The sequence below is a fragment of the Bos mutus genome, chromosome 6 (genome assembly GCF_027580195.1).
Source record: "Bos mutus isolate GX-2022 chromosome 6, NWIPB_WYAK_1.1, whole genome shotgun sequence".
In the NCBI taxonomy this organism is placed as follows: domain Eukaryota; kingdom Metazoa; phylum Chordata; class Mammalia; order Artiodactyla; family Bovidae; genus Bos; species Bos mutus.
The window spans coordinates 66,161,494-66,174,683 of record NC_091622.1 but is presented as its reverse complement, the minus strand read 5'-3'; the positions used below and the strand labels follow the sequence as shown (position 1 = coordinate 66,174,683).

General features: G+C 40.6%; 1 protein-coding gene across 7 annotated transcripts in view; it reads right to left on the bottom strand.

Annotated features, from left to right (window-relative positions):
- Window positions 1–13,190, bottom strand: part of ATP10D (ATPase phospholipid transporting 10D (putative)) — a 137,355-nt gene that overhangs the window by 56,660 nt on the left and 67,505 nt on the right. For all 7 annotated transcript variants that reach the window (XM_070372352.1, XM_070372354.1, XM_070372351.1 and 4 more), the window contains one exon: window positions 2,187–2,425. In XM_070372352.1, coding sequence (XP_070228453.1) covers window positions 2,187–2,425 — 239 coding nt within the window. The remainder of the gene's footprint in view (window positions 1–2,186; window positions 2,426–13,190) is intronic.

Below are 13,190 nucleotides of genomic sequence, written 5' to 3'. Positions count from 1 at the left end.
ATAAAAACACTGACTCACAAAGTCAAGGTTTCTATTTCTAAAGTAGGTCATGTGAATCCAGGACTCAAGGTCCTCAATGTCATTCTAACTCCTGAAGCTGGCACACCTTTGCCAGCACTCTACCTTGGACCCTCTCTGACTCTCCCCTTGCCTCCCCCATGAAGGGCACCACCTTAACAACTTTTCACTTCCAGACCTCACAGCCCTCACTATGCTTTCACACTGGTGTTCTATGACCTGGGATACATGAACAGACTTTTAGTATCATATGTACAATTCTCACAGATGTCAGCTTTCAGGTTAAAGGATCTACAGTTTTCTCAAAATAATCTTTAGTCTACAAGAAGGATAGAATTGGCTTGTCTAGAGCAAGCATGAGAGATGGTCTCGGATCTCAAGGAAGACCTCGTCATCCTGTATGTAAGGGTCTGGTATTCAAAACACAAAACAATGCAGCAACCCCAGAGAAGCTGTATAATCAGCACAATGCATGGAACTGGAGTACAAGGCAAGTCAAAACAAAACAGATTGAACAGGAAAACTGAGCCTGTTGAGCGGCTTCCAATAATACTTCACGGAGAGCAGACATGGGAGACTCTGACCTTAGATGCTGAGGATTCAAGGTGATGAAGTCCTTGCTCTCAAGGAGCAAGGTCCACATCAGAGGCAGAAATAATGCCAATGCCATGAGGACTAACGGACTGAAGGGCAGGAGGGACTGTGTAAACAGAACTTAGAAACACAGAGTCTGAGAAGTCTTCAGAAGAAATGATATTTAAAAAAGTATTTCATCAGATCTGGTAGATAGAAGTAGGTGGTGAGGGGAGAATGAATTTTAGACAGGGGAAATGGTACAAAAACCATAATGACTCCAAATTAGGAAATAATCCTCTGTTCCACGAAGAGAGTGAGGCTGGACTGGGAAACTGAGAGGGAGGCCATGGCACAGGCCCACCTGGTCATTAGTATCCTTGACTTCCAAGTAAACATGAGTCAACATGTGGTTAACTGCAGGCGGCTGGAAAAGGTAAAAGATCAGCAGAGTAATGGGCAAAATTGATAAAACAGAAGAAAACAGATATCTACTTCTGATATAGCCTGAAAATGAGTACAGAAAAGAGGTTGTATGCATTCTTTACCTTTTTTTTTTTTTTTTCCTCAGAGACTGGAGAAAAATTAAGTCCAGATGTTTGGAATAGCTTGACATATGGTAATGATAGGATATAACAGGCATTATATACTTAGAGCCAAAGAAATGCATTGGATGAGTTTCAGTGAAATGATCTTCCTAGATTCTAAATTGCTCTATTTGTTGGAACTTTGAAAAGAGCCAGACTCCCCTCAAGGCCTTTCCAGGACAAATGAGATCCCTGGGGTATACTCAGATCGCATCTCTACTATGAAAGTCTAGATAAATTCACTGTAGAACAAAAGTCTTCCCAAAACTGTTTATTTCTTGTTATGTCACCTATTTCAGAGATCACCAACTGCTTACCAGTCTCATGGCTAGGGAATCCTCATCTTGAATGAGGATAAGGAGAAGTTAATGAAATGTGGAGGGCAGAGAAGGCAGCTGAAATTTTATCAAAGTGATTTTAAGTGCCGCAAAAGTTTTGATTTCTAATTCTTTCGCACCAGTATCTTTCCTCTTTTCCATCTTCCACATGGTTCTTCCTCCATATTTTCCTCTCAGGACTTAAGAACACACACCCTCTTGAGCTCTGTATAGAAACACTAGAAAATGATCTGCTGAGGACTAGGAATGGAGAAGAGGACAGATATTTGGTGGGATTTCGGGGAGGATTACAAAGAGATAAAAAGGCCTCGGAGGATACTGAAAGGCCTCTGATTTCCCGATCAATTAGACACACTTACCAGTGTATGAGATACCTCCAGTAAGTTGTGCTGGTTCTGAAAGTGAGCCATGATCATTAAAGCAAGGCAGCTTTCTCCAGGCTCAGAAGTGACTGACCTTGACCAGAAACATGTTTTTCAGAAATGGTATACTATCTCTTGACACTGATCTCCAAAATTAAGATATTGTGAATGTGTGGCAATCAGACTGAACTTACACAGTCTCTTCTCAGGGAGAAAAGACAACAGTGTGTGGTCTATTTTAATTATGAGAATGTTCTTTCATTATTCAGCACAGACAGACAAGTTTCAAGTCACGCATTCACACTTACAATGGGGCTACTGAAAGCAGCCTGTCTGGAATGAGGCACTTCACTGGCTCCTTCTCTACTTTCTAGGGCGAAACAGCTCCCAGTAAGATGATTCGAGGAGATACTTCCTAAAGGCCGACTGTGAACTGTCCTGCAGCTGAGGGCCCTCGGTTTCGCCATATTGCTGAGGGAGCCACTGGGAGTGTCGGCGGAATCTTCATCTTCAGAGGCAGCTTCCTGATAGGATTCCAACCTCTTGGCTGAGGGAAAGAAAACCACACTGGGTCATTCCCTGAGATGAAACACTTGCAGGTCGAATATATCAAGCATTTTCTTAAACAGCTATTTCACATGATCCCCTCCTTTTTAAAACTTGGCTTCCAAACTCCTCCAATACACTGAGTTAATGAACTTGTATCATTGAGAAAAGTAGCAGCAATGAGAGAGGCCACAAGAATTCCTTCCTTCACCTCCTACATACTCTTCCTCTGTGGCGTCATCTGGTCCCATCTTTAAACTATTATCTCTGTGCACATTTTGGGCACATATCTGCATGGTTCACTCCCTTACCCGCTTCAAGTCTCCTTGAAGTCATGGTCCTTTGTCAGTGAAGACTTCTCAGATCTAACCACACTGTTCTTACCACCATCTATACATCATTGACCTTATTTTTAATTCTTTGAATAATCCATTAGAATATAAACTCCAGAAGGGCAGATAATTTTGCCTTTTGTTAATATGATATTCCTAAAATCCAGGGAAGGAGTTGATACTCAAAAAATACTAGCTGAATAAATAATGGACGTCTTAAATTTGGTATGGTAAATGTAGACTGCTCTTTCTATTCCCCCAGGCTCCCATCAAATCACTCTTTCTCTGGTCTTTCTTATCTTTGTAAATGAAACCTAAATATCTACCTAGCTATTTATACCAAAAATCTAGGATTATCCTTGATTTCTCTTTTCTTCCTTATCCCTAGTATTGAAAGCATCACCGACAGCTGTCTATTATTCATCTAAAATATATCCCAAATACCTAAACTTCTCTTCATCTCCAACACCTTAATCCAACTCACCATCATCTCCCAAATGGACCAGAACAATAGCCTCCTGACTGGCCTCCCTGCTGTATGTACTCTACTCCTGAAACAGTAGCTAGAGTGATCTTTCAAAGATAGAGCAGATCAGACTACTGCCCACACAAAACTTTCTAGTGGCTTTTCAGTTCACTTGGAATAAAATCTGAATTCCTTTTCTTGGCATACATAACTCAAAATGATCTGGCCTCTGATGACCTAACTTTTCTGGCCCCTCTTCCACACTAAATCTAGCCTCACTGGCCTTTCTTTACTTTGAAAACTGTCAAGCTCATTTCTGTCTGAGGGCCCCTATACTAGCTACTCCATCTGACTGGAAGGCTTTTACTCCTGAATTCAAAAACCAAGTCATTCAGATCTAGGCTCTGATATCCCCCCTAGAAAGGCCTTGCTCAACCATCCCATTCAAAGTACTTTTCATTTTGTATCATAAAGTGTAAGTAAATGTTAGTCGTGTCCAACTCTTTGAGACCCTATAGACTGTAGCCCGCCAGGCTCCTTTGACCATGGGATTCTTCAGGCAAAAATACTGGAGTGTGGTGGCATTTCTTACTCCAGGGACCTTCCCAACCCAGGGATCAAACCCAGGTCTCCTGCACTGCAGGCAGATTCTTTACCATCCATGCTACGGGGGAAGCCCAATCACCCAATTTTAATTCTCTGCAAAACAATTTTTAATATTTTTTATTTAAAAATTAACTAACTTGTGATAATTTTCTCCAACAGAAGTTCTATGAGAGGAGGGGCCTTGTCTGTCTTGTTTATCATTATGTCCAGTGTCTGGAATAGAGAGTAGACAATCAAAAACTACATGCTTGTTTGGACTGCTAGTTATCTGAAGTATTCATGCCAATTCTAGCTACTGAATAGGTATGGCTTTCAGGAAGTCGATTTATAAAATAAAGAGCATCTGCATATTCTATTTATTTTAACAGCTTTTGTCTATGTTTTTTAAGGACGAGGAGAGACTAAGAGGCAACATGGCGATTCTGTGTTCTAGGACTAACTCTTTCAAAAAGTGGCTTCCAGCAAATCACTTTCTAGGCCTCTGTTTTCTTACTGGAAAAATGAATGATTTGGACTCAATGACTTCAAGATCCTTTCCAATTCTGCAGTTCTGTAAGTTTATTATATTCTCTGCCTAAAAAAATACAGACTATTTCCCTATATGTCCTCTGAACTTCAAAAACAGATATATTTATTGCATCCCAAATACCCTGAGGTTCTCCATTCTTACCCATGCCTTTGCTCAAGACAGCCATTCTCCTCCTTTCTACTTACCTCAGTCCCAGTTCCTCACTGAAGACCTCTGCTTCATCCCACTCACTGGTACCACTTTATAGCTTAGACGTACTGCTAAATGTTACTATGTGCCAGCCATTTGTCTCATTTAATCCCTGTAACAACCTTCTGAGGTAGATATTATCAATACCTTCATTTTATAAATAAAGAAATAAAAATTAAAGTAAGTTTCCCCATCTCATGAGAGTGATACAGTTCGATTAAACTCCAGTTTATTAAACTCCACAGCCAGTGCTGTGAGTCTTCATGCTATACTGTTATTAAATACAGCCAAAAAATTAAAATGGTCAATATTCCCTGCTTGATTTCACTGAGTCCATGTTTTGTAGTTTAAATATTAATATGAATAATGAATAAGGGTATGAATAGACGTATGAATAACCTGCCTAGCGTCAAGGGAAAATCCACTGTAGGACAGAGCATTAGCACTTACTGAGTACTTCCTTTTCATCAAGCATCTTGCTAGGTCCTTTATTTTTTTTAATTTTTTATTGTTATTATTTTCCCTTCCTTTTTCACACTTCCCCTAGCTTTCTTTGCTGACCCTTGGCCACCTTGCCAGGACCACTGCCTGTGATTGTACATGCTGTGCTAGGTCCTTTATATAAACAATTACATACAGCTGTATCTCTATATATTTTATCTTTAAAAGAATGTTATTGGCTAGAAATTATCACTGTTCCACTTTGCAGCTAAGGAGACTAAGACAGTAAACAGTTCAGAGTGGGTAGAGCTGGGATCTGAATTTGAGTCTTCATGACTCCAATCATGACTCCAAAGTCAGACAAGTATCTGCTATATGTCCTTAGCGGTTACCTATAGGGCCTCCCAGGTGGCACGAGTGGTAAAGAACCCACCTGCCAATGCAGGAGACAAAAGAGAGGTGGGTTTTGATCCCTGAGTTGGGAAGATCCCCTGGAGGAGGTCGTGGCAACCCACTCCAGTAATCTTGCCTGGAGAATCACATGGACAGAGGAGTCTGGCAGGCTACAGTCCATAGGGCTGCAAGGAGTCACACACGACTTAAATGACTTAGCACGGCACAGCACAGTACCGCACATAGTTACTTGTATACAAGAGGTTAGCTCAGTGATTCTGAAGGAGGGTCAAATTTATCCCCTAGCAAACATTTGGCAATGCCTGTTCACAAGTTAGCTATTACATCTTTGGGGGAGTGCTATGCCATGCAATGGGCAAAGGCCAAGAATGCTTCTAAATATCTTAAACAACTCCCCATTAAGACAAAGTCATCCAGCCCAAAATGTCAATAGTGCTAGGTTGATAAATGCTTGAGTAGCTAAAAAAATTTACATATTGACAATGTGATACCATTTTTAAATAATTAAAATACTATACAACATATATAAACATGAAGGTTATACTTTAGGAATTTCTCATAGTCATCAGTAGGGAAAGTATTCATCAAGAAACTGTGGAATTAGTATAGAGCCAGATAGCTGAGCTGTTCCTCTAGGATGAACTTGCTCAATAGGGACTGATAAAACTGTAAGAGTGAAATAAGAAAAGACATGGAGTAACTCAATCTTTAATCATTTGTGGGAAGCGATGAGAAATAAATAGACCAGTAAAGTTACAATGTGATTCACAAAACAAAGCTACTAAGAGCCATACTTTTAGACTCTGAATTTTTTTTTTAATTGAGCATGAGAAGCAAAGGTTTATTATTATACTGATAAATAAAATCCATCCAAATGATCATCAAGACTTTTATTATGTCTCCTAAAGTAGACTTGAAAAGTTCCATGAATACCTCAAAGTGGCAAGAGAATTCTTGCCTTCCAGCTGGTAAGAGAAAATATACAAAGTCTGTAATGTTTCCTTCGTCTCAAGGTAGGTACTATGTTAGATGCTACATTACCTACTTTATTTCTCTCTTATTTAATCCTAATCTCTTTTCTCTTCCAATGCTCCTGTTCAAACATCCAGTAACCTTTCACGACCTATTATTTACATTTATGCGATATCTGGAAGAAGTGAGCATTAGCCTATGGAACAAAACATTTATCACACTTTTCAACGTGCTCTCCAAAGGGCCAAACACAAGGTTGAAAAGCACAGGACACTCAGATAAACTTCTTTCAACTATATCATCCCCATATCCTCCACTGAACATTTTGCTATGAACTAACTACACAAACATTTCCAGCATTCCAACTTTCACCTGCTTGTAAACAACACACTCAGCTGAGTTTCTTTCAACTGTATCATCCACATAGCCTTGACACAAAGCCTTTTATTCTAATTCCTCATATTTCCAGCATTCCAAGAATTTCTAGGCCAATATCTTCAAAGCCCCAAACCTTGATCAGTGCAAATCCACCTCCAAAACTGACTGCTGAAAAATCAAAACAATATAGAAAGGCAACGCTGACTTTAAACCTACGACACTTAAAAAGGTATTTTTATGTTTCCAGGTGTCCCTCCCACATTGAACCATGAGCTTCTCAAGAGACAAGCCTATGTCCTACTTTGACACGACAACAATGTGCTCGGTCACTCAGTCATATGTGGCTCTTTGTGACCCTATGGACTACATCCCGCCAGGCTCCTCTGTCCATGGAATTTTCCAGGCAAGAATTCTGGAGTGGGTTGCCATTTCCTCCTCCAGGTACAACAACAATACTAGCAACTAGTATTTATAAAGAATTTATTCTGTGCTATGCTCTACGTGCCTTTTAAAAAATATATTTACTTATTTGGCTGTGCACTCATCTCACATGCTAGTAAAGTAATGCTCAAAATTCTCCAAGCCAGGCTTCAGTAATATGTGAACCGTGAATCTCCTGATGTTCAAGCTGGTTTTAGAAAAGGCAGAGGAATCAGAGATCAAATTGCCAACATCCGCTGGATCATGAAAAAAACAAGAGAGTTCCAGAAAAACATCTATTTCTGCTTTATTGACTATGCCAAAGCCTTTGACTGTGTGTATCACAATAAACTGTGGAAAATTCTGAAAGAGATGGGAATACCAAAGCACCTGACCTGCCTCTTGAGAAATCTGTATGCAGGTCAGGAAGCAACAGTTCGAACTGGACATGGAACAACAGACTGGTTCCAAATAGGAAAAGGAGTATGTCAAGGCTGTATATTATCACCCTGTTTATTTAACTTATATGCAGAGTACATCATGAGAAACGCTGGACTGGAAGAAACACAAGCTGGAATCAAGATTGCCGGGAGAAATATCAATAACCTCAGATATGCATGGAGAAGGCAATGGCACCCCACTCCAGTACTTTTGCCTAGAAAATCCCATGGACGGAGGAGCCTGGTAGGCTGCAGTTCATGGGGTCGCTAGAGTCAGACACGACTGAGCGACTTCACTTTCACTTTTCACTTTCATGCATTGGAGAAGGAAATGGCAACCCACTCCAGTGTTCTTGCCTGGAGAATCCCAGGGACGGGAAGCCTGGTAGGCTGCCGTCTATGGGGTCGCACAGAGTCGGACACGACTGAAGCGATGCAGCAGCAGCAGCAGATATGCAGATGACACCACCCTTATGGCAGAAAGTGAAGAGGAACTAAAAAGCCTCTTGATGAAAGTGAAAGTGGAGAGTGAAAAAATTGGCTTAAAGCTCAACATTCAGAAAACGAAGATCATGGCATCTGGTCCCACCACCTCATGGGAAATAGATGGGGAAACAGTGGAAACAGTGTCAGACTTTATTTTTTTAGGCTCCAAAATCACTGCAGATGGTGACTGCAGCCATGAAATTAAAAGACGCTTACTCCTTGGAAGGAAAGTTATGACCAACCTAGATAGCATATTCAAAAGCAGAGACATTACTTTGCTAACAGAGGTCCATCTAGTCGAGGCTATGGTTTTTCCTGTGGTCATGTATGGATGTGAGAGTTGGACTGTGAAGAAGGCTGAGCGCCGAAGAATTGATGCTTTTGAACTGTGGTGTTGGAGAAGACTCTTGAGAGTCCCCTGGACTGCAAGGAGATCCAACCAGTCCATTCTGAAGGAGTTCAGCCCTGGGATTTCTTCGGAGGGAATGATGCTGAAGCCGAAACTCCAGTACTTTGGCCACCTCATGCGAAGAGTTGACTCATTGGAAAAGACTCTGATACTGGGAGGGATTGGGGGCAGGAGGAGAAGGGGACAAGAGAGGATGAGATGGCTGGATGGCATCACTGACTCGATGGACATGAGTCTGAGTGAACTCTGGGAGTTGGTGATGGACAGGGAGGCCTGGCGTGCTGCGATTCATGTGGTCTCGAAGAGTCGGACACGACTTAGCGACTGAACTGAGGTCTTAGTTGCAGCACATGGGATCTTTCAGTTTCAGCATGTGGGATCTAGCTCCCTTGACCAGGGATTGAAGCTGGGTCCCCGGCATTGGGAGTGCAGAGTCTTAGTTACTGGACCACCAGGGAAGTCTCCAACTGCTTTTTCATAATTTACTTTCTCTTATCCTCTTAATCATCCCCATAAAGTAGATACTATTAATATCACCAATCGGTTTTTATCATAGCCCAGAGAAATTATATCACTTGCCCAGAGTCACACAGCTTGCTGGCAGTGAAGATGGGAGTCAGGTTTAGGAGGCTTGATTCCAAAATCCTTGTTTTTAGAAACCACTAAAGGCTGCCACTACATCCATCAGATTTACAAGCTTCATCATAAAGGCACTGTGCGGACATACCCAAATTGAGGGCCACCCTACAAAATCCCTAAAGAGTGCCCCTCAGAACTCTTGAAGTGAAAAGTAAAGTGAAAGCGTTAGTCACTTAGTCGTGTCCGACTCTTTGCGACCCCCTGGACTGTAACCCGCCAGGCTCCTCTGTCCATGAAATTCTCTAAGGCAAGAGTACTGGAGTGGGTAGTTATTCCTTTTTCCAGGGGATCTTCCTGACCCAGGGTTTGAACCCAGGTCTCCTGCACTGCAGGCAGATTCTTTACCATCTGAGCAGTCACCCAAAAAAGGAAAGGCCAAGAAACTCAAAACCTAGAGCCACCTAAATGATGACTTAAGTGTTACGTGGTATCCTGGACAGGGTCTGAGACCAAAAAGACCCTTGGTAAAAAGGAAGTCCCAATAAAGTCTGGATTTTAGTTATCAATGAAGTATCAATATAGGTTCATTATTTGTGACTAATGTATCTTAAGACTAATGTAAAATGTTAAGACAAGGGAAAGTGGTCAGGAGGAGCATACTGGAATGCACAGTATCTTTATAACTTTTCTGTAAGTCTAAAACCATTCTAAAATAAAATGTTTATTATTAACATTCTTTTTCAGTAATCTTTTAAGGGAGTTTAAAAAATTTTAATATCCATATAAGTCACCTGATGTATTGTTAAATGAAGATTTTAATTGAAACTTTAAAGAGGGGCCCAAGACTCTGCATTTCTAAGATATACCTGGGTGTTGCTGATGCTTAGTCCATGAACCAAATTTATAAGTTGAAAGGTTTTAAAACAAGAAATGGTGTCATCAAATGTATTCAGTTCAACTGCAAGAACTAAGAGTACTTGCTCTTACTTAATAAGAGTAAGGGGTTACTTCGCAGCAGTAACATTTTCAATGGGAATATCTCATAGGCAATTCTTTTGACAGAAAATCCTGAAGGCTTAACTGATTTTCATTTCAGTGAATATAAGGCCTCAGGGTTAAGTTCTGAGGAAAACTAGCCTGTATCATTATCCCCTTTAGCACTGAGAGAGAGAGAGAGAGAGAGAGAGGGAGGATGGTGTGTGCTTGTATGCATATGCTTGTTTTTAAGCCGAGACTTGTCTCTTGAGCACTTCCCTGATAGCTCAGTTGGTAAAGAATCCATCTGCAATGCAGGAGACCCCAGTTTGATTCCTGGGTTGGGAAGATCCCCTGGAGAAGGGATAGGCTACCCACTCCAGTATTCTTGGGCTTCCCTTGTGGCTCAGCTGGGAAAGAATCTGCCTGCAATGTGGGAGACCTGGGTTCAATCCCTGGGTTGGGAAGATCCTCTGGAGAAGGGAATGGCTACCCACTCTAGTATTCTGGCCTGGAGAATTCCATGGACTGTATAGTCCATGGGGTCACAAAGAGTCAGACACAACTGAACGACTTTCACTTTCACAGACAAGAGATTAAGAGCTATGAATGTATATATGGTAGAAACGTGTGGACAGGCAATGTCAACACCTCCCAGAGGTGGTGTAACACTCCTTGGTTCACAGACAGGTATCTTACCAATTACAGTTCAGTCCTGGTAGCATTTGATTCTCAGTCACTTAGCATCTTCCCTGCACAAGGGGCTACAGAAGAAAAGTACTCATTGGGCAGCACTATATATATTGAGGGACAGGGCAAGAGGTCAGCTCTCCTAGATGCTACAAAATTAAAATCCCACAAATACAAAAACTAATACAGTGTTTCCAACCATATATTTTGTGAAACATGACTGCTATAAGATACTTCCCCAAAATAGGAATTTATAGTCAGATAATTTTGGAAAAGACTAATCTCACAAATGGACATAGGGGTTTAACTCCAGTGATGTTCACTGCAGTACTGTTTACTACAGCAAATGACTGTTGATAAGCTAAACTGATGGTTGATCCGTTACATAAATTGTGGCAATTATTACACTGCGATACAGCATAACCATTAGAAAAATAAGAAGAGAATGGAAAGGCAATCATGATGAAGTCTCGAGACAAATGGTTATAAAAGTCAAAGCACACTGTGATGTCACTTTGTTTAAAAAACATATATTAATGTTTACAGGAAAAAATACTCAAAAGAAAAGCACTAAAATGTTACTAGTGGTCCAGTCAGAGTGATATGACCTCATCAGGTACAAAGAGGTGTCAGAACATCCCTGAGGTCAGAGAGATTCAAAACTAGAGGTTCTGCTGGTTGCCTTGAAGAAGCGACTGCCATGCTGTGGAGAGGTCAAAGGGCAAGGAATGATGGGCTATCTCCATGAACTCAGAACAGACCCAAGTTGACAGCCAGCAAGAAAGCAAGGGCCACAGTCCTACAACCTCAAGACTTGGACAATTCCAAAACTGGGGAACTAAGAAGAGGACCCTGAACCTCAGGTAAGATCACAGCCCCAGCCAACCCCTAGATTTCAGCCTGGTGAGAGACTCAGGGAGGACATAGCTACCTGGACCCATATTCCTGACCCACAGAAGCTATAAGACAGTATATGTTATTTGAAGCCATCAAATTTGTGGTAACTTGTTATGTGGCAATAGAAAACTAATACAGTGATAAATAACAAACCAGAGAAGTATTTGCCACATGTAGAAGAAAAGAATTATGTCAGCATTGGTATTCAAATTATTGTTTTCCAAATAATTCAAATTATTGAACAAAGGTTCAATACAAGTGCACAAATGAAAATGGACACTGGCCAGAGACAACCTAGACAGGGACATACAAGCTGAACACCAACCCTGCCTTAATAGATAAAATCCTCCTACAGATCACTAAGAATAAGAAAAACTCATTTGTAAAATAGGAAGACGTGTAAAATAGATTTTGTCAAGGAAATTCAAATGGCTAAAAACATAAAAAGTTAGTATCTCATTGCTAATCATAGAAAAATTAAGACAATGAAACGCTAACTGCATCTACAAAACTCACAAATTAAAAAGAATAGCTTCATCCCATTATGGTTGGGTATGAAAAATAGATATTATTCTTCTGGGTTATGAGAATGTAAATTAGCACAATGCTTTAGATATAAATTTTGTGGGATCTATAAAAATTCTATATGTGCATACTTCTGGATCTAGCAAAACCAACTTTAGATATGTGTACAGAAATGGATATTGCATGATGAATTTTATTTTGAACATTATATCTTGTCTATCTTCTTGCCTTATACTGTAAGCTACATCAGAAACTCATGTCACATGTTAGAAGCTCACAAAATATTTGCTGAATGAATAAGTGATGTTAATTGCAAGTACTATTATAACGGGCTTCCCAGATGGCACTAGTGGTAAAGAAAGTGAAAGTCGCTCAGTTGCGTCTAGCTCTTTGTGACCCCATGGACGATATAATTCAGTCCATGGAATTCTCCAGGCCAGAATATTGGAGTGGGTAGCCTTTCCTTTCTCCAGGGGATCTTCCCAATCCAGGGATCGAACCCTTTTTCTGTATTGCAGGTGGATAATTACCAACTGAGTGCACCTGCCTGCCAATGCAGGAGACATAAAAGACACAGGTTCAGTCCTTGGGTTGGGAAGATCCCCTGGAGGAGGGCATGGCAACCCACATGAGTACTCTTGCCTGGAGAATCCCATGGACAGAGGAGCCTGGAGGGCTACAGTCCATGGGATCACAAAGAGTCAGACACAACTGCATAGACTTACACACACACACACACACACAGCTATAATAGCAAACTAAGCTTGATCACGTACAATGCGATACTATAAATTTCATGTTAACTCATGAACTGACTTAGAAAAAAGCCCATGAGATATTGAGGAATAAAAAAAGCAAATTCCAAAATAATATTATTACTTAACTTACAAAAGAAATGTGCAAACATTTATTTTCACATATATAAGAACATACATAAAGAAATGGATGGTTATATATTCAAATTATTAACAGTGGTTCACCTCTAGGTTAATCTGTTTTGGACACTTCTCAGAATTAT